The following is a 20504-nucleotide window of genomic DNA, read 5'->3' on the forward strand; positions in this document are numbered from 1 at the left end:
TGACAAAAATAACACTGATAACCGATGTAATATGATGTCAATCCCACTCCCCCGGCGCCAGCAGGAGGCCCCATACAGACAAGACACTCCCATGCACCACAGAAACTGCTTGGGAAATACAGAAAGAAGACTACAGAGAGCTCAGAGTTTTGACACAGCCTCCATACGCACAGATATATATCTGATCAAACATCTGTGGCAATTTCTAGAATAAGCCTAATCCCAAAAAGTCCCACCTCGTAACCCATAGTATTCTAAAGTTTCACTGTCATACACCCCTAGATTCCCTGTGTCCATGCACCAGAGTTTAGAGCTATGGGGGCAAGGCCCTTCACAGTATTAGGTGGGTAGTTTTATTATTAGGTAGCTCAGTGGAAAAATACAGTACAGTTGATGTGCAACACAAGCTTGGTGAAATGGCGTGAGCTAAAAAGCTGACCAAGTTAAATGAATGGCTTGAGAAACGCCTCACTCTGTCTGCTCCTTACACCAAGACAACAGGGTCAATATTGATTCCAAAATCACCAGATTTATGATCAAATATGTCCTGAATCCTGAGGACAAATTTATTGGCATAGAGACAAGTAATTAGTCTCTATGCCAATATGCACTATGCAAGACAAAAAGGCTCTTAATAGGGCCAATCACTTTATAGTCCTCAATAAATTGTCATAATGTTAATATGTTACCTCCACTGCCATAAAAAAGGGACCATAAAACTGGCCATCTGACGAATCACTGTGATAGAACGAAGCAGTCAGAGAACCATAATGGGATTTTAAGTTAGACATTTATTTAACATAAGGAACCTGTTATTATTTATCACTCTGCGCACTAATTTTAAAGTGGGTGAGCAGAAATGAGGAAGGGGACTCACTTTAGGTCAGTGTCATTATTATATTATAAAAAAATGTAAAAAAAGAAAGAAAAACAAGTGAATCAAATGGTTAAACAAAGCAGGACTAGACTCAGATTCAAAACATGTAAATTCTATTTGATATCATTTATCAGACCACATCACAAATTACAATGAATGCCTCTTGGATAAAAAAAAAAAAAAAGTTGATATGTGGATGACTCGTTTTGTAATTAGAGCACAATATGAAAAAGGACTTCAAAGACTAGTCTGAAACTGGTAGTTGTTTGACACAGTCTCGTTGTACTACTGGCAGGCAACGTCAAATTCCATTTAAAAAAAGATTAATTAAGTTCAGATGCAGATGCGCAGCTTTCTGTCCTAAAATAAAATTATTTGTGTCAGATTGGAGAAAGCACTTTAGGAGAGGTTAATTGACTGACATCAGTTCTTTACCTAAATAGAACACTTCAAATGACATTTCTGTACAGTTGTGTACTGTATTTATTCTTATTGTATCCTAATTTTTGCCTCATAACTTTTGCACTGTCCACTTCCTGCTGTGACAAAACAAATTTCCCACGTGTGGGACTAATAAAGGTTATCTTATCTTATCTTATCTTTAGCTTACCCATATATGTCAAGTACTCTACTGAAGAGTAAAGTATTAATAATTTAGAATAATCCCATTCTAAACATTAAGAGTAAACTTTTTTTTTTTTATTTCTCAATCCATGACAATTTGCAGATGCCATTCATGTTCATAACTGTTTTCAGATCTTGCAATGTGAAGTACATCCTGCAAGCTTATGTTGTGATCCAAATCCCACATTCAATTTTTCACGTTGATCAACCTGTCTTTCATCCAATGCCTGCTACTCATCACTGTAGGTAAGTAAAAAGGTTGGTAAAAATGTCACAAATGTATCTTATGGAAAACACTTCTATTGTAGCCTGAACCTATAATTGCCAACAACAGCAGCTTCATACATGACTCAGGTGATTCTAGGCTCAAAAAGATAGTTGCAATATTCGGTTCAACCAATTATACTTAGAGCTTAGCATTGTGATTATTATTATTTAAATTATTATTAAATCCAATAGCTGTAGTACATTTCTTAGTGGTAATAGGCCATCACAAGCATGTTTCAATAAGTAAACCAGTCATACCAGTCATTCCGCAAGTCAAGAGTGCGACCCTTTAAAAACCAGAAAATCCCCATGGGTCACACTCAATCTTAAATCTTCACTCTAATCAAAATACAAGAGAAAGTGATTTTTTTCAAAACAAACAATAAAAGTTGTTTGCTATACATTGCTAATATTACCCAGTAATATCCAAAGTGTTAAGGCCAATGTTTGACCCAACTACTTTTTATATAACTAAAAAAATGTATATAAATAAGAAAAGACCATACTTGTGAGTAATTTCAAACTAAATATCTGTTATTACTGCGGCCCATCTGCAGTACTTCTGTGGCCCAACAGGGGGCTTCAGCTCAGAATTTTATATAAATAAAATTGAATTGAGTTGAACTGAACATCAGTAATTACTGCATTATACCAACTGTCAAGAATTAACTGATATTTACACAATATTAGGTAATTCCATCAGTTCATTTACCATCATATATCCAGATTTTGGTCACCGCATCTACTCTTCTGGGTGAATAATAGGGCACCCAAAGCCAGGCTCTGCATTGGATTGAACATGCCTAAAGCATGACATCTTGAGATGCATGAACAATCTTAACTCTACCACTGGATTTCTACCTTTCATATTTGTGATTCTATTCTTTCAGTCACTACATGCAGCACATGCCCACAGATGACAGCAGAAACAGAGATAAACCTGTAAAACGTCAGCTGTGCCTACGCCCTCAGCTCTCTCTTTACTTTAACAAACCATTACAACATCTACACTACTGCAAACACAACCCGCTTGTCAATCTCCTGCTCCACTCTAGCCTCACTCCCCAACTCCTTCCCAACCTGGAGCAGGTAGTTGGCTGCTTTTCATCAGATGTTGCAGGAAAGCTTAACGGCCAGGGTATTTCTGAACAGCATTACTCATAAATGGATAGTAAATGGTTCAAATGAAATGGGTTCTTTATTATCAATACTCAAAGGTTTGGCTGGTCACTGAAATTTGGTCTGCAATGGTAAATAGAACACATAACAGCTCCATAGTGATAAAAATGTACCCCTATGTTTTCAGACATTTCTAATCAACTGCAGATTAAATCTCTGGTCCAGCAACAATGGAATAATTGAAAATGCACTCAGATTTATGAGAGACCCCTTTCTAGCAATTTATTTTCAGAAAGTGCCAGTTTTTTCATGGTTTTTCACACAGTTTTTCTCCCTGCTGCTCTCTGAAGCAAGCCATGTCTATATGCGAGGTGTGAAGCTGTGTGTTAGATAGGCGGAGAAAGAGACAAACGCACATACACATGGAGGGAAGAGATACGCAATAACATTTTTCTAAACGGTCAAATGCTAGACAGGTGGGTAACCAGACAGAATTCAATTTTACTTCAGTTTTATTCACAGCAAAATTCATCTCAGGGTACCTTGAAGACCTTACCATATTATACAGTGAAACTACGTATGTCACAGACAACCCAGAAATAGCTGGACACACTCTGATGCTGGTCACATAGCTCTAAAAACTGCATTTATTTTTAATGCCAGGATTCTAAGAATATCCCCTGTTCAAGTGGACAATTTCAGTTCACAAACATACACACATGACCTTTTACCTCTATCATACATTTTTAGTTGTTTTGTTTCTACCCAACACAACATGAAGCATTTTCCGCTGGCGAAACTTATTTCAGTGGTCTTCAGCAACATTAGATTTTAAATAAATTATTGACCTAAGCACTAGATTTTAAATAACCAATATACTGTAAACTAATAACACTGTGATTACATAACACTTAAACTGATTTAGAATTTAATTATATACATCTGATCTAAACTGGCTTCTCTCTCATATTGGCTGTTATCCTCCCCACTCTCCTCCCCTCATCTTACTGGTTAACTCTTCCCGGCCCCGTTTGTACCTCAAGAGCACTTGGCTAGTTTCAAACTATTTTCTAATAACCTGCTAAATTGATTCTAGTTAAGAGTTAATACTGCCATTAACTTATAGTTCTGTTTTTTACTGACCAGGCTCCTTACATGCATACTATTAACAGCACGTTGAAGAGTTGTGCCTCTGACACTGACAGCACACACAGAGAAAGACAGTGAGCGAGAGGGACAGTGAGAAAGGGAGAACCAGAAACATTTTATGCTATATCCAATTTTTTCCTTTTTTAAATGTTGTTTTTGTTTATCTATTTTTATTTTATTTGTTATTGTTGATTTGTGAATAGCCCAAAGGGTTTGAGAGTCTTAATTTGGACAGTGTTTACTCATCACTGTGTTTGATGGTTGATTTGCACAACTTATTTATAAGTTTACCTTTTTCAGCTAGTGGGCCTAGAAAATGAAAATGGATGCAGTAAAACAATAAAGTAAAACTTATGTGTATATTCCACTCACATCCAATCCACTAGTGGAAATGTTTGAAGAGGAGGTTTGCACATGCTTTAAAAAGCATGTGACTGTGATGCTGCAGTTACATACCTCAACTATTGTGGTTTTGGCTGCCTTGCACATGGGCTGGTTGAAGTTCCTAGCTGTTTTCCTAACACAAAGCAAGACATACATATTGAATAAAATGTAGTAGCAGCAAATATAATATATAAATAATATATAAACCAGTGTCCATTATGTTATATCCTGTTTAGACTCAGAGTACCAGAGGACACTGCTCTCTTGTGGTGAAGAATTTTACTACATCCAATTTGGACATGCACTGGATTGGTTCAATGTTACTCATGTAGGGATCTATGCATAACCTAAACTTTGCTATAACTAAAAACAATATCTAAAGACAAGAGTAAATTGAGAGCATTATTTAGATTTTTCTAACTTTTGCAGTATCAATGCATATAATTGAACAGAGCTATATTAGTAGTAATGAATGACAATCCCAGTCCAGTTCAAAAATATTCTGTCTGAATAATTAAAGACGATGTATGCGCCAAAGTAGATCTGCGGGCTGAGAGCAAACAAGAGCTGACAAAGTTAATAAAGGCTTAAAATGCACTATGGTTTCATATGTTCAAATATCTCAAACTTAAGACAACTTTAACACAACAATTCATGTCATTAATTACCTGAAAACAATGTTCCCGGCCTTGTCAGCTTTCCAAGCTTTGATCAGTGCAAAATCTCCAGTGATGGCTTTCTCCATGACGTAGTGCCTGCCACCGAACTCCCTCACCTGTGTACAACCAGGTGAGAAGTTACTTACAGGATGAACTTGGGGATAAACAGTAAGCTGTTTTAAAGTTCTGTTTTTAATTTTAGACTTGGTCTTTGTAGTTGAGTCTAAACTTTGTCATGCTATAGATTCTGTGGCATTTAAATAAATCTGCAATGGCTACTATTCAGGGTTACACATTACACCACCTGTGTGAAATCTCCAAAATATTTTTTACACTTAAAATCTAAATTTTGACGAGGCTCTTTTCCTCAGTCACAAGACATGTGTTGCATACCAGTACCTAATGGTGATTTATTTAACTCACTGTGTAATTTACTGTATAAAGAAACTGGATTTCAGTGCTGCTGTGCACTACAACAGATCAGACCAGAGCTCTTGGGAATCTGTGCATTATGAGGACAATTCAAGGCTACTATCATGTAACCCACTGAAGTCCAGCTACAGCACTTAATTCCAAAACTACAACAGGGATTACAGCACTCTCACCTCTCTCTTTTCACTGGCAATGGCAATGCTACCATCTTTGTTGTACTTGATAGGAGAGCCACCCTCTTGGATAAGAGTACCATAGCCAGTAGCAGTGAAGAAGGCTGGAACCCCAGCTCCTCCTGCCCTGATTCTCTCTGCAAGAGTACCCTGTGGGGGGAAAAAAGTGACAGATTATGAGAGGAGTACAAGAGAAATCCAGATACATGTCGACAGCATGTTTGTTAAAAACTGTATAAGCCTTGTCATTTGACTTTTTTTTTTTTTTATAAACCAACCTGAGGCGTTAGTTCCACTTCCAGCTCCCCTGACAGATACTGTCGCTCAAATTCTGCATTCTCTCCAACATATGAGGAGATCATCCTCTTAATCTGCTTAGTCTGGAGCAGCAGGCCCAGGCCAAAGTTATCCACTCTAAGGAAAACACACACACAGCACTAACTTACTAAGCTTTGTTTTGTTTATTAAATTAACTTAAGCAGTTTTTTATAAATATAAGCTGATCTAAAGGGTACACACAAGTGTCTTGTTGTGTTTTATTTTACATTTCATGTTATTACATTTCAAATGAATACATTTTCATTTTTTATTTGACATTAAAGCACTTTTCTGTCAATACTCATTTATTTCTACCAACTATGCTTCTTTTTCCTCATAAGAAACTATCAATGTCCTAGCTTCCTGCAATTTCCAGCATTTCTTATTGTTAACGTAAACGCTTAGAGAGGTTATTCAAGGTTGTAACTCAGTCAAGCTGAAACGGATATGGCTCCCTTTTCTGATCTTAAGACAAAGCAAAGACAGTCACAGTCCAGCTGTGGCCCATTCACAGCCATAATCACAGTTCATTTGATCAAACACAGCTGCTGAGCCTGGGGTTGCCACTGAGTCAGATTTTTCTGAGCATGTCTTTGTTTATTGTCTGTCAAAACCGCACGGAATAATTGTGCTTGAAAGAAGCTGTGAAGCTCACACTGGTCTCAAGTGTGTTTTACACCTGCTGCACATAGGGTGTCACGTATTTAGACCACCATACCTGGACAAATCCTCATGACTCAACAGTTGTGAATACATTTTTCTAGCCTTCTTTGACAAACATAAATTGCAGAGTCCCTCAAGCAACTGTTTGATCAGCTATGAGAGGACTGGCTTTTTGTGGCGTCAAAGCTCTTTCATACCAAACAAGAAAAACAGATGGTAATCAAATCAAGTTAGTTTCAATCTGTCCAAGCTGTATTTTTGCAACACAAAACACTTTAAACATGTGCTTTATGTTAATGCACAGGCAATTAAAAACTCACTCTCTCTTACACTGCTCTAATCTCCAACTACCACTGCTTTGTACTCTAATTGTAACTCTAATCTTGGGTTATCTTAAATTATATCCAGGCCATGCGTTATCAGAATGCAAAAACAGATAACTGCAAAGTGCACTGTCACATGCACACAAACCACTGGTGATGCAACACACAATGGAAACACTAAAGAAAGGTTTTGGCACTATTAACTCGTGTTAATGTTTTGTGATCTTGTGTGTGAAGCTGGTGTGTATGGAATGATGTTTGAGGACTATAAGCTCTTCAGGCAAATACTCAGTGCTCATTCATGAGAGCAGATTCCAGCAGTGATCTTGAGCACAAGTGTCACTGCCTTTTATACAGAATCTATTTGGTTTGTGTCAAATTCTGGAGCAGCTGATTACACAGTACGTATAAAGCTGCAAGGGAAGGCGGTTCTGTAACAGCCCAATAATCTCCTTTTGTACAGCTGAATCCTTCTCAACTCATCGAGGGCATAAAGGGCCAGCTGTGTCACTTTCATGAGAAGTGAAATATGAGGGTCTCGTTCCTCTCACCCAACAGCAGTGAGACAAAACACTCATGTGTTCTATATTGCTACAAAAGTCAAAAGATTAAAGATTTATCCTTGATTGGGGATCATTTTAAAGAATAAAGTGACACAACACAACCAATATTTCTGCATGTTAACTTCTCTATTATCCTCTCAGATAAGATCTGCATACCTGGCAACAGCATGAGGCAGCATTTCCCAAATTAGATTTACACTTTCTTTCCACTGCTGCCAAAATAAGGTTAGCAATGCCTAGTTGTCAAATAGTAAATATAGTTTTCATTCAAAAAATAGTTTGTTCACACTGCTTTACAAGCAAACACACTTATGCAGTACTGTCATTTAAAAAAAAGGAGTCTTTATTACAGTACTTGATTGCCTGCCACTGATATAATTAATTTTCCCAAGGGGTAATATGAGAAACTGGGACTGTTGTGCAGGGCCGAACCATAAAAGCTGAACTCAATTCTGTTCAATATTAACTTTATCTCTTGATATGCTTCCTGGTGCAGCCCAGATCCAGTTTCTCATGTGGCCGCTTGGGAAAATTGATTTCCCACCCATGACTGGGATATATGATGACCAAGAAGGCTTTATTATAAAATTATCATACGAAAACATACACATGTAATTCTTACCCTTTAATAGTTTTGTATGTGACATAAATACAAAGACATAAAAGGGTAAGAATTACTCAAGTTTCACTGTTTCTGCATAAGCACTACAATTAAATGTTTACTGGATTGTGACACGCCAGGTTTTGATTACAAAAGAAAGCTGCAATTTTCTTTTTCCTTTTTTCTTTCAACAGTATTAGAATTTTATTTGAGTTAAAAGACTGAACACAACCTTCAATTAGTTCTTTCTACTGTACAAAAGGACAAAACATATAATAAAGGAAATTAAGGTCACCAGCTGACTGTTATGTGTACACTGAATCTGCACTGAGACCAAATACAAACATCACACACAAGATCACCTGACCACACACACCTCTTCCTTGTACCTTATCCAATGACTTATCTAATAGCCACTGGGCATCTCGCTAGCACAACACTGCCTGTCTGCCGTTACAGTCATAAGGTTGCCAATGCTGCCATTAGACACCATCACAGGCTCAAATCAAGACAAAGAAACACTACTATTCAAGACAATAAGCAAAACGTTCAAGTTCATATGCAAGAATGTGGTTTGGTTAAAAGGTTTAAACCAAAGTAATAATTCTAATGTTTTTGTTTTTATTTAATTCTACCAAAAGAACCCAACAACAATGAATGGTACTATTCTAAAACAGCATGTACAAATCATGTACACTTCCACACATACCCTGCATTGTTACTGACTGCAGTGATGCCCTTAACGCCAGTCTTCAGTAAACTGTTGATGAGATTCTCCGGAATTCCGCATAATCCAAAGCCTGAGGTGGAATACAAAAAAGTAAGCGTTGCAAACAAGGAATCACTGTGAGAAAAGAAAAACGATACACATTTAAACACGACTTTAAATAAAACTGTCAAAAGTATGTATCAGTGTATTTACGTTGTAAGTAAATGTTATGACTTTGTGTTTTATCTTCACTTGTTCAGCTGATGTCTGTGCATTTACTGCCATCGCTAATTTCCTTATATTTTGCTAGGAAAAAATAAGAAATGTCTAATCCAGTTAATTGGCTTAAAGCATAAAAAACATTTCTCTGAAAATGCTCAGAGAAATGAAAACGAATGAAAAAGCAGCCGATGTCCAAAGAAAACTTTAAAAGACCTTCAGAAAGCCTGGAGAACAATTGATTAAGACCAGTTACAAAATTACAATTAAGTGCTGTATGTTAACCAGATATTTTAGGCCAATTCGTTCATAGCAATGTGAGAATTAGGTCGTGATTTGAACTGTGATTCAGTGCTCTCCTCATGGACTTTGGATCAAAGTCCAAAGATAGCCCGGCCTTTGATGACGCAGTTGAGCTATATGGTGTGAAGGAATTTTATTCGCAAACATATATTTAAGACATTTTAAGATCATATAAGGACCTTAAAATGTCTTAAATACACATTTACATCTAAGGATTAGGGACATGCCAGATTTGGACAGTAAACTAATACAAAAACAATGATCTTGTTAACTATGTCAAACCACACAGAAAAACCAAAGTGCAATGAGCTTGGATCAAGTCCAGGTATTTCTAGCCTTGTTTAGAAACATTCTTATATTGCACTGAGCGAAGGTTCATCTGCTTTTCTCTTAGACAGAAGTGCGTCACAATGGAAAACATTTAACAATGTCACTGTGAACAGGACTATAAATAAGATCAGTGGATTGCGTGTGCACTCAGTGTGTGGATGATACTCAACCAGCATTCTACAGACAGTTTGGAATCACTTCATTGCAAATTAGACATTACATTTATTCTAATGAATTCACCTGCCACTTTCTTACGTGCATGTGTTCAACCGCTCATTAACCCAAATATCTAATCAGCCAATCAAATGTCAGCTGCTAAGTGCATTTAGGCAAGTAGACATGGGGAGGATGACACACTGAAGTTCAAACCAAGAATCAGCCTGGGTAAGAACGGTGATTTAAGTGATTTTGAACGCATGGTTGTTGGTGCCAGACAGGTTGATCTGAATAATTTAGAAACAGCTGATCTACCATCTACCAGTATTGTTCCACACAACCATCTCTAGGGTTTAAAGAAAATATCCATTGGTTGCCCAGTGGTTCAACAAAAACTGGATAACAGAAGACTGAAAAAACATTCTCTAGTCTGATGAGTCTCCTAACAATTGGATGGTAGAGTCAGAAAAAAGATAACCATGGATCTATCCTGTGTATTAACAGCTCAGGCTGGTGGTGGTATAATATTGTGGGAAATATTATCTTGTCACATTTTAGGGCCCTTGGTATACCAACAGTGCACCATTTAAATGCCACAAGATACAGGAATATTATTGTTGTTGACTGTGTTCACCCCTTTACGACGACAGGTCTTCTGATAGCTGCTTCCAGCATGAGAACAAACAATGTCACAAAGTTCAAATGACCTATAACTGCGTTCTTGAACATGACAATGAGTACTCATCACTGTAACCAAATAGCCTCCACAGTTAGTAGAGCACTTTTGGGATGTGATGGAATGAGAGATTTTCATCACGGATGTGGAGCGTGTTTTTGTTTCCAGCACCTTGATGAGTCTATGCCATGAAGAAATATGAAGCTATAAGAGACAGTAATACCAAGGTGTACCTCATAGCATCCAGTGAGTATATGTAAATATAAAGCATAACATACTGTTAGGTGAACAAAATCATCATAAACCAAGCAGTCCTATCTGACATTGTTACAACATGTTTTTGAAAGTACTATACATTACCTCCCACAAGAATGGTAGCTCCATTATGGATATCTTTAACTGCTTCTACAGGATCTGAGTGGAACTTTGATTTTTTCTGACTTGATGTGGAAAAGTAAGAGCCACAGGTCTGTAGAAAGCACAAGAGCATGAAATACAGCAAATTTGCATTCATAAAAAATGCTGTTTCCGCAACACCAAAAAAACCAAACATGTAAATTCTAAATAGAAGCACAAAAAAATAAAGGCTTAAAACCTAATGACCTGCTTGCACAGTTCAAATCCAATTTATTCTGTAGAAGAAAGGAAAAGTAAACCTAACTGCTGAACAAATCCTGCAACAAAAGCAGAGATTATGATAGCACACAGCCAAGAGCCAAAAACCAACAGTCAGCAGAGGATTCAGGTTTAAAATCATGTGTTTAAAACCCTGTGTCAGGCCAATGCGAGCTGCTGTCTTTTGTAAATTCTCATATCTCAGACAGTAGTTAAACGCAAGTTCAACCATGAAGGGCAGTTAAACTCTAAGATATCACGCAGATTGCTGCAATCACACGGTGCTTACTGTGTGGGTGATAATTAACTAGCATTCAAGAGAAAGTTTAAGTTCACAATGTTCTTGTCATTACACACAAATACATTGTTACAAATAATCTTTTTTTTATTAGTTAACAAAACGAGCTTCACATTTAACGACTCTATAATATTGGAACATGTTTTTGAAAGTTTTCCGCACTGAATAAAACGTGTGGCAGGTGTTTAGACCTAAATCTAAGATTACTTGGTGTTGAGTTACGCGCACTTGTGATCATCCAACTACACATACCTTAGTCAGATCAAATAACCTGATTCACTTTATTCATGCATTTCTAGATCTTGGCAGCAGTTTTTGAAAGGATTGGCAAATGTGTTGTATTGCGCGTATCCGCAAGGTTGTGCGCCCTGCAGGCTGAGGTCAGCCCACAATAACACATAAACGCAAACTGAAACAGTATAAACGACGCGAAGCTTGGTTAATAGTTTCATTCCAAATGTAACCAATACTTTAATGACAGCTGAATTATCATATTTTACTACTGTCGTCTCTTTTTTTGCAGCAACATCATTTCAACACTCCTACAACGGCTGTAACGTCGCTGTTGTTATACTGACCTTGCTCAATTGGTGGATGGCGAAGTTTATTTTGGTTCTGTGGTGGGTTTTCAAGAGTATATTTTCCGCTCTGCACAAAGCTTTGAGGGCCGCCATGATTTGGAGCTACAAACTTGGGGTGGGCGGAGATGCAGGGTGAGCGCTGACTGGACCTTTAACCGAGCTAGCTGAGGGTCACAAAATGTGGCTACACCCAAGCCCAGCTCGGCGACACGACGCTATTGGCTGTTTTCAAACAGGATGAAAGGAGAAGCTCTTCTTCGTTATCTTCCCCCTCCCCCCCACCTGGTAAGCTAGGCGTGATTTAGTGCATTGCCGCCTACTGTTGGTGCTGTAGCGTCATTGCCGTTTGAGAAAGCCTAATACTACCCTTGTTCTCTTGTTCTTTTTTAGTAGGGCTATACTGTATTCAAAGGTCCACGAAGAAAACATTAATTTCCCTGACACAGCTTGCAATGCATGAGAGCAATTTCCAATCTCTGTTTCCCCACTGCATCCCATTCTCACCATTGATGATTCAGCCTCTCACTAAGGATGCAGTGGCACAGCATCCTGCCAAATGGCACATGCAAATCTACATTTTCTACCTAATCTTATCCACGCCATCAATGCTTTCAATCCCAACATCTGCTGGCACACAAAGACAGTTTCACATTTGATTAAATTCATTTTATTTATATCGAAACCATATTTCAAAACAGGAATTGCCTCCTGGTGTTTAATATTGAAAGGTAAAAACTCTACAATAATGCAGAACAACCCCAACAACTCACAAAAGACGACGTGCTATGAGCAAGTACTTTGGCGACATTGGGAAGGAAAAACTCCCTTTTAACAGGAAGAAACCTCCAGCAGAACCAGGCTCAGGGAGGGGCAGCCATCAGGGTTGGGGGTGAGGGGAAGGAGACAAGACAAAAGACATGCTGTGGAAGAGAGACGGAGATTAACAATAGCTCATAATTAAATGCACAGTGGTGTTGAGAAGGCATTCTCTTTTTTTTTTTCATTAGAATTTTGACATAGAAAAAAAAATCATGATGCATTAAAACCCAATTCTTCTGAATTTGGAAAGCCTATATTGACTCTTTAGAAACTTCCAGAACTCAACTGCCAAAAAGGCTAGGCCTTTTAATTTGATAAAACTTTAGTGTTTAATTTGCACAAAGCAACCTAATTGCAGCTACCTACATTTCTACCAGGAGAATTTTTTTTCTGAAGCTTTCAACAACCCCATTGATCATTTGCTACCAAATATAAATATTGAATCTGTATGATCGGGTAAAGGAGAGTCTGGAGAGGTGGAGGTGCGTGCTAGAGGAAAGAGTAATGAAAGTCAGTAGATGCAAGACTGAATACGTGTGTGAATGAGAGAAAAGCATATACAAGAGATGGAGCCATTTGGAGACAAAGTTAGAGAGGAAAGGTGAGATGAGATGGTCTGGACACATGCGGAGGGGTAGTGGATATACTGGCTAAAGGATTCTGACTATGGAGCTGTCAAACAGGAAGAAAAGAGAAAGACCACAGACAAGGTTTATAGATGTAGTGAAAGAGGACATGCAGTGGGTTGGTGTGACAGCAGAGAATGGAAGAGATGGATTGAAATGGATGATGAAGATCCACTGTGGTGACCCAGCTCAAAAAATAATTTAGTTATTAGTTATTTCCCCTTCTGTCCCATGAAAACACAATGTTGATGAGGCACAAGGCAGATGTCCTACACCGTGGAGTCTGTCTCAGCAGTTTGCAACACACTTCTTGCAATACCTGAATTTTTCCCAGTCTGCCTCATGTTGCACAAAATTTCCCCTTCTATTTTCCTCATTTAATTTGTATCCACAGGTTCCAGCAATATGCCCCCTCCAACAAACAGAAATCTGTAGCTCATCCCTACATTTCTCATATCTTTCCTCTGCATGCACCCCTGACATTTCAAGCAAAAACCCACAGATCATTTTTTCCATCCGTCCTTACCCCCCCCCCCCCCCCCCCTTTTTTTTTTAAATTCTAACCGGCTACCAACAGTTTGTTTCCTACTGTTTGAGTTATTATTTTCCAAAGTCGCCTCAGCAGACGTCTAACTTTATAGCACGCACGCTCCCTTCAGCTGTCAGCACCACCACACTATCTAAAAGTACATGTATGTTTACAGTTTAAAGTTAACGTTTTAGCAAACGCAGGGACGACTTACTGATATAAACCTACGGCCGTGCGCGTGCATGCACAGAAACGGAAATTGAAAATTCTTTGAGCACGTGAGTAAAATCCGTGGCTCCCGTGACTGGTACTTTTAGTCATGGCCGACGACTACAGACGACAAGGTTTCGAGTTGGAGAGAAGAATATTTGAGTTAGACATCAAGTGTTCGAGTCTCAGAGCTGAAAAGCAAGGTACCGATTACACTGTTTATTTGTTTGCCTTTCGGCAATTCATTTAGTACGTGGCAAACAGTCTTGGTTAAGGAATCGACTAGCAAGCAATCAAGCTAACTTCCAGCGTACGTTAGCTTGCAACCATGACAACAGCTGCTGTCTGGTGAAATATTGCATTTTGGCAAAAAACAAAACAAAACAACCTTTCTGAACACATCAGTGCATATGCAGTTAGTTAATTATAATTAGTGGTTAGCAACGTTGCAGGACAATGTACATAACTCGCGGAGTTATGTTTGTATTTCACTAGGGTTTTTTGAGTTAACTGCTAACGTTAGCTAAAATGCAGTATTGTTGACATATGTGAAGGTATGACACATGATGGCTGGTAATGCTAGCTAAACGACTGTCATCAATAAAGCAACGAAGCATCTACGTTGTCCTTATTGCATGTTAAATGGTGTCGTTAACTTTTTTACTTTAACGTGTATCTGAACCTCAAACGCCACCGTGTTAGTGCGCATTTTTGGCCTTATGTTTATCTGTGAATGCTCGCATGGGCTAGTCAGCTTATGTTTTATGCTAAAATATTTTTTTCCTGTCATGAGTCGAATTGTGGATGATTATAAAGTCCCGATCAACAATCGCGATAACTCGGGATTTTTCATGAGTTTAGATTTGTACTTGGGTAATATGTTAACATATGGTTCTTCCGTAGATGATGACTATTTACAGAATGCATCTGCCATACTAGACAAGTTGAAAAGCTTTTACAGACAAGGAGGAGAGAGTAGCAACCTATCCAAGCTGCTGCAGGATTACACACAGGTACTTCCTTCCATCAAATTGTATTTACTCTCTTGCGTTTCAGTAAGTTATTTTATTAAGTAGTCAGTAACATGAGGGTTTTTTTTTTAAACTACTAGTGATTTTTGTCCCCAAAACCACAGAAAACAGGATAAAATACCCAACTAAGTTGCTCTGAACACAAGGAAATTTTTCTTACTTACACTGCTTAGCAGTCTTAAACGCAAATATAAAATATCTAAATCATTTTAGAAGGTGGAAGCAGAAAGTGACAGGTTTGCAGTAGGTTACTGTTCTATCTACATTTTAATAAAAACCCTGCATATCTTAAAGATACTTTCAGTTGTTCCCATTTTCACAAGGGGTCACCACAGTTGGTTGCTCACACATATAGTTTTTACTTTTTTGCAACCCCAAGGGGATTTGTGTCTCCTCCCAAAATCAAACCAGGGATCATTTATTTGTTAGATGGATGTGTAAACCACTACACAGCCACTAAAAAACGATCATCTCTACAAAGTAAAAACTGAACACATTCCAGTCTCTTTACTTTTACAGTTTAAGTTTAGCACTGTACACACATGTCCAGGGGATTGAATACCCAGATTTGTTGGTTTAGTGTCTGTGTAACAGACTAAATTGTCATCTATAGCTAGAAGCAAGTTATAAAATGCAGTTGTACAATAAGGGAGTTTATATAAAAAGTAAATCTGTCTGCACATCTATATTCACTCTGGCTTGAGTAAGTGAACATAGAGCAGGCAAAGGCTAGTTACATGTCAAGAATTGTGGTTTGTAAAGTAGTGTAACGTAAATGTTGTGTCACAGACATAATCACAAAATGCACCGTCTATTCAGTAATAAGAAATAAGAAATTTTCTATACTCTCTAAAAATAATTTCCTGTGAATTTTAGGGCTGCAACGATTCATCACCATAATCATTGGCATCGACTATAAAAATTTGTTGACGCAGAATTGTATTTTCTTAAGTGTTGAGCACAGGCATACAGGTGACTTTGTCCTATAAAGAGGCTCATGCACCTGTCAAATGGCTAAAGTCAGGACAGAGAACATCTTCAGCATGGTTATTAACAGCTGGGAACATCATCTCAAAGATCTCAAAGCTTTATTTGAACTTATGGATAGAAACTATTTTTAGTTTCCTACTTGCACATTTTTTCTTTGTTTAAATGCTACTAGCAAATTAATTTATATTACCTAACATTTTGATTTATTTCATTTTTATTCTGATGGTTCTATTGAGTAATGTTAAAAGAACCATTTGATTATTTTCAAATTCATATGTTTCCTGGGTCATTATTTTAATTTGCTGTGGGACAAGACAACAGGGTATTCACAGGTGGGCAGACTTGAGCAGGTAAGGTACTGGAGCCTAGAATAAGAGGTTTGCCTACAGGAAGTGTAGATAAGAGTTACTGAAATAATCGTCGACTAATCAAAGAAAAATGAGGCACATTAGTCGGCTATCAAAATAATTGTTATTTAGCAACTAATGTTGCAACTAATGTTGCTAACATAGTGTCTTCTATAATGAGTCCATTGAAAGTGCCGTCTTTGCAGTTGCTGCTGTCTTCTGTTTAGCTCTTATCTAAATTTTGACATAATTACAGAGCTCATATCAGGAAAACATGGAAACTTTGTCTGAAATGAAAACCCTCTAATTATGAGTGTTTTAGTTCTGTTCACTTTGTTCTTTTAATGATTTACAGCCTCTGTGTGACATTGTAATAATGTCTAATGCAAACTGGTCTAGATTTACTTTACTAAAGATATTCTGAAACTTATTGCTTTAAAAATTTAGGGATAAAATGTTTGCCGTAAACTATAAAACAAAACCTTTAACTCCATACCAACCCACAAGAGATGGTTCAGTTAGGGAAGAAGGAATGCTGAAGATGGTGGTTTCGTTTTACATTTGTTCACCAGTTGTATTAATGTGATCTTGGGGTGCTTTCCATTCTGCGTACTGTACTTCCTGCCATTCTCATCACTCTATCCTTCAGCCTTTAGCCTATATTTTCCCCTAAATGTATCTCAGAGGAGGTTCAAGAACCATAGTTGTTTCATACTAAAGCTTTTTGAAAGACAGAAAAAATATTTTTGAGTAGGCAGCTAATCTGATGGGACAGTAAAATGAGTGACTGCATTATTGGAAATTGCTTTACGTGATCTAAATTCAATTCAGTTTCATTTATGTTCTGCGTGCTTATGTTGTATTACAGCTCCAGATTAGATACCGATATCTCTAACCGTTGTTTTTTTCCCCCTTAAATAGTTTTCTTAATTAGTTTAAAGGAGGAGCAACAGCTGGCATGTTTATTATAGGCCTTTATCCTATTTTGCAAAGTTATACATGGAGCAGGCAAAATGTTTAAGACAATTTTAACACATCATTCGGTTTTATTATTTTTTTTAAATTATTTTATTTTTTATAATTTAGGTGATTCTAGACATCACTTTTTATGAAGAGAATAAACTGGTGGACCAGGAGTTCCCTGAGGACTGTTCACCATTTAAAATTCAGCAGCTTCTTCAAGATCTGACTGAACCTGAAGTTTTGGCCGCACGGCTTGCACCAGCACAAGAGGTTTGTGTTTGTCTCAAACAGATTTTGGTGTTGTCTTCTACTCCATTTTATGAATAGTGTACTTTGTATCAAATCACAAACTGTCATGTAGTCTGGTTATTACAATATAAGACTATAAAGGTTATTATATGGGGGCACAATCCCACAACCCAAAGGGTATAAAAGAGGAGCAGACACTCTTTTTCTATTAAGATTATGTCCATGTGTTTCTTTCTTGGTCTGGTTAATTATCCAGTAATTATCCTACTTTTAGTAGGACGTCAGGTCAACTTTAATTTTCCCTTTGAATTGTGGTTCCGCTACTCACACTTGGACACATGCTTTTAAAGTGCTTATTAAATAAATATGGTTGAGGCATCATGGAGTGTCTGATATTGATATTCGTGCCTTTTGGTTTATGTTAGGTGCAGTCTGTGTTGGGTTTAGAGCTGTTAGAATGTCTCTACTGGAGACGTGGAGCTCTGCTGTATATGTACTGTCATACCCTTCATCAGCGAAAGCAGTGGATCAAGAAAAACAAGGAAACATTCCTTAAGGTAACAAACAATGCAGCGATCTAAGGAGTTTCATTCATTGTTAGCTGTACAACTTTACTTTGATTAAAACCAATAGTTTACCACTTTTTTATGTTTCTTTTTTAATGTTTAACACATTTTTGACCCAGTGTATTCAGGAAGGTGTGCGATACCTGATGCGGATGCTGCAGGTGAGAAACTCTGTGAAGCTCAATGATGGTGTGGTGCTACATGACACTGCTACAGCAAACATCTTATCTGAAGGTAAATATGTTATTTATTATAGACGTGATAGACTGAAGGAATACACTTGAACCCACAACCTCCCCAGTTATGTGATCGGATGTTTGTGTTATATTGTGGTAGGGAGAAACGTGACAGCTTCGCTGGAATCTCTTCTGTCCTTGGAGACGAGAGTTTTTGCAAATAAATATGGTTACTGAGAATTACATCCCAGAATAATCATTGGCAGGGATCATTAAATGCGGTTTGGGGACTGAACTCCTTAGTAAAGCAGTTTTTTACTTCTAATTTGTGACCCATCTTTGAAAATCTTAGGAGATTTAAAAAAAAAAAAAAAAAGTAGCTGACCTTCATTGAAGCTGCTTTTTCTCTCATCCCAGAGGCTTTTCAATTCTAAAACCAAAAGGTGGAGAGTCCCATACTTAATAATGGGTACAGAATTAGGTGTATAGCTGTGAGAAAAGGCGTGGATCATTACCACCAGAAGTTTCAGGTGACACTTCGGAAAAAACTTGCCCCAAAAACTGGATATGGCTCACCTTGGCTTGTTTGATGATTCACATGATTAATAGTGGTCAGCAACCACCTCCTAAGGGACAACCCCCACTAGGGTTTAAATACCTGGGGCTCTACATACAGAAGCCAAACTGAAGAAGCCTCTGGGATGAGAGGTGAAAAGTCTTCAACAGAGTTAAAGAAATCCATCACTTTTGTTTTTCTTCTTCTAATACTACAATGACCTGGATAACTGAAAACTGACACAGAAATTTTTTAACAATCTGTTCTGTTGTCGCTACTGGTCTTACTAACTACCGGTTTATCTTTTGGGTCAGGCATTTTCTCAGACACACACCTGTTGACAATGATGTACATTGGCGAAATGTGTTTCTGGGCAGTCAAGTACGAGGACTGCAGCGCTGACACTACGGAGCACAAAGAAGATCGCCTCCAGTTTCGGGACATTGGCACACAGATCCTCAACAAATATGTGCTTGCCTGTGAGGGCCCTCTCCAAGGGCAGGGCTGGAACACAGAGAATGCCAAGGAAATCCTCAGTATTTTACAGTGAAAAATATAGCTTCTCTGTTAAAATTGCCCTCAGGAACAGATCAAAGTTCAATATTCAAATGTGTCAATCCCAAATAAAAATGGAGCCCATTGGATGGGGTGCAGTCTTGTGAAAGTTTATGGGGAGGCACAGGGAGAGAGTGAATGTGAAAAAAGGAGATGCTGGAACAGTGTCTACAGGCAACCTAATCCTATGCCAAACAGCCCAGGCCAAAGCAGATGAATGAGAAGTTAGAGTATAAGACAAGCATTGTAATAGAAGGGCTGCACAAGAGGCTGTTGAATAATTATTTGCCCTGGCCTGCTGAAAAAGCAGTGGCCACTCTGATTCCAGACTGTTGATTGGGGCATTTGTTTTGCTCTAAGAATGTGTCACAATAGCATTAATATTACTAAAGAGGTTATGAATAATAAAAAAGAAAAATTGACTTTTCATTTTAAGATTGTAACAAGTTTAAAGATAATACAGCTGGAAATGAGACATTGCACATTAACATTTATTTATTGTTTTGTTGCCATTTTGTTATGCTTTTAATATATATTAAAATAGCATATGCATTATTTGAATTTGTGTATAAAGTATACACACAGAAGGCAGAGGTGTTCGAACTGTTTGTCAGTGACGTATTAATGACCAATTCAAAGTATGTTCAGGTTTGTTCATACCAGCTTTGTAATGCACCACTTGTATTTTCATCTATTGCAACTTCCATTTTTCTGCAACTTGAATAACATTGATAGTGTAACTATTAATAGAGAAACTGTGTTGTTTGGGCAAAAAAATCTATCATTTTGTTTTTTAATGTCCTTGTTGACAATAAACGTGCTTTGTTTTAAGAAAAATTTCCTAGTTT

General features: G+C 37.7%; 2 protein-coding genes across 3 annotated transcripts in view; one reads left to right on the forward strand and one right to left on the reverse strand.

Moving 5' to 3' along the window:
- The window catches only part of oxct1a (3-oxoacid CoA transferase 1a), a 49633-nt gene extending 37320 nt beyond the window's left edge, over window positions 1–12313 (reverse strand). Inside the window, exons 1-7 of the mRNA XM_084945148.1 lie at window positions 12037–12313; window positions 10906–11014; window positions 8862–8952; window positions 5963–6098; window positions 5685–5834; window positions 5089–5195; window positions 4493–4553 (exon numbers count right to left, since the gene is read on the reverse strand). Of these exons, the coding sequence (XP_084801274.1) occupies window positions 4493–4553; window positions 5089–5195; window positions 5685–5834; window positions 5963–6098; window positions 8862–8952; window positions 10906–11014; window positions 12037–12132 (750 nt within the window). The 5' untranslated portion in view covers window positions 12133–12313. The remainder of the gene's footprint in view (window positions 1–4492; window positions 4554–5088; window positions 5196–5684; window positions 5835–5962; window positions 6099–8861; window positions 8953–10905; window positions 11015–12036) is intronic.
- A 1848-nt stretch (window positions 12314–14161) lies between these two features.
- Window positions 14162–20493, forward strand: rimoc1 (rab7a interacting mon1-ccz1 complex subunit 1). 2 transcript variants are annotated; one of them, XM_084946748.1, is made up of 6 exons: window positions 14162–14426; window positions 15127–15236; window positions 17678–17824; window positions 18229–18360; window positions 18489–18603; window positions 18706–19409. In XM_084946748.1, exons 1-6 carry the CDS (start codon window positions 14333–14335, stop codon window positions 18780–18782), a joined length of 675 nt encoding a protein of 224 aa, XP_084802874.1. In that variant the 5' UTR covers window positions 14162–14332; the 3' UTR covers window positions 18783–19409. The 2 variants fall into 2 exon arrangements, with proteins under 2 accessions (XP_084802874.1, XP_084802873.1); XM_084946747.1 differs by lacking the exon at window positions 18706–19409 and adding an exon at window positions 19416–20493 and having other exon boundaries at window positions 14167–14426.
- Window positions 20494–20504: the final 11 nt, after the last annotated feature.

Source organism: Perissodus microlepis, chromosome 12 (genome assembly GCF_051167445.1).
Source record: "Perissodus microlepis isolate ML-2025 ecotype Zambia chromosome 12, ASM5116744v1, whole genome shotgun sequence".
NCBI classification, from domain to species: domain Eukaryota; kingdom Metazoa; phylum Chordata; class Actinopteri; order Cichliformes; family Cichlidae; genus Perissodus; species Perissodus microlepis.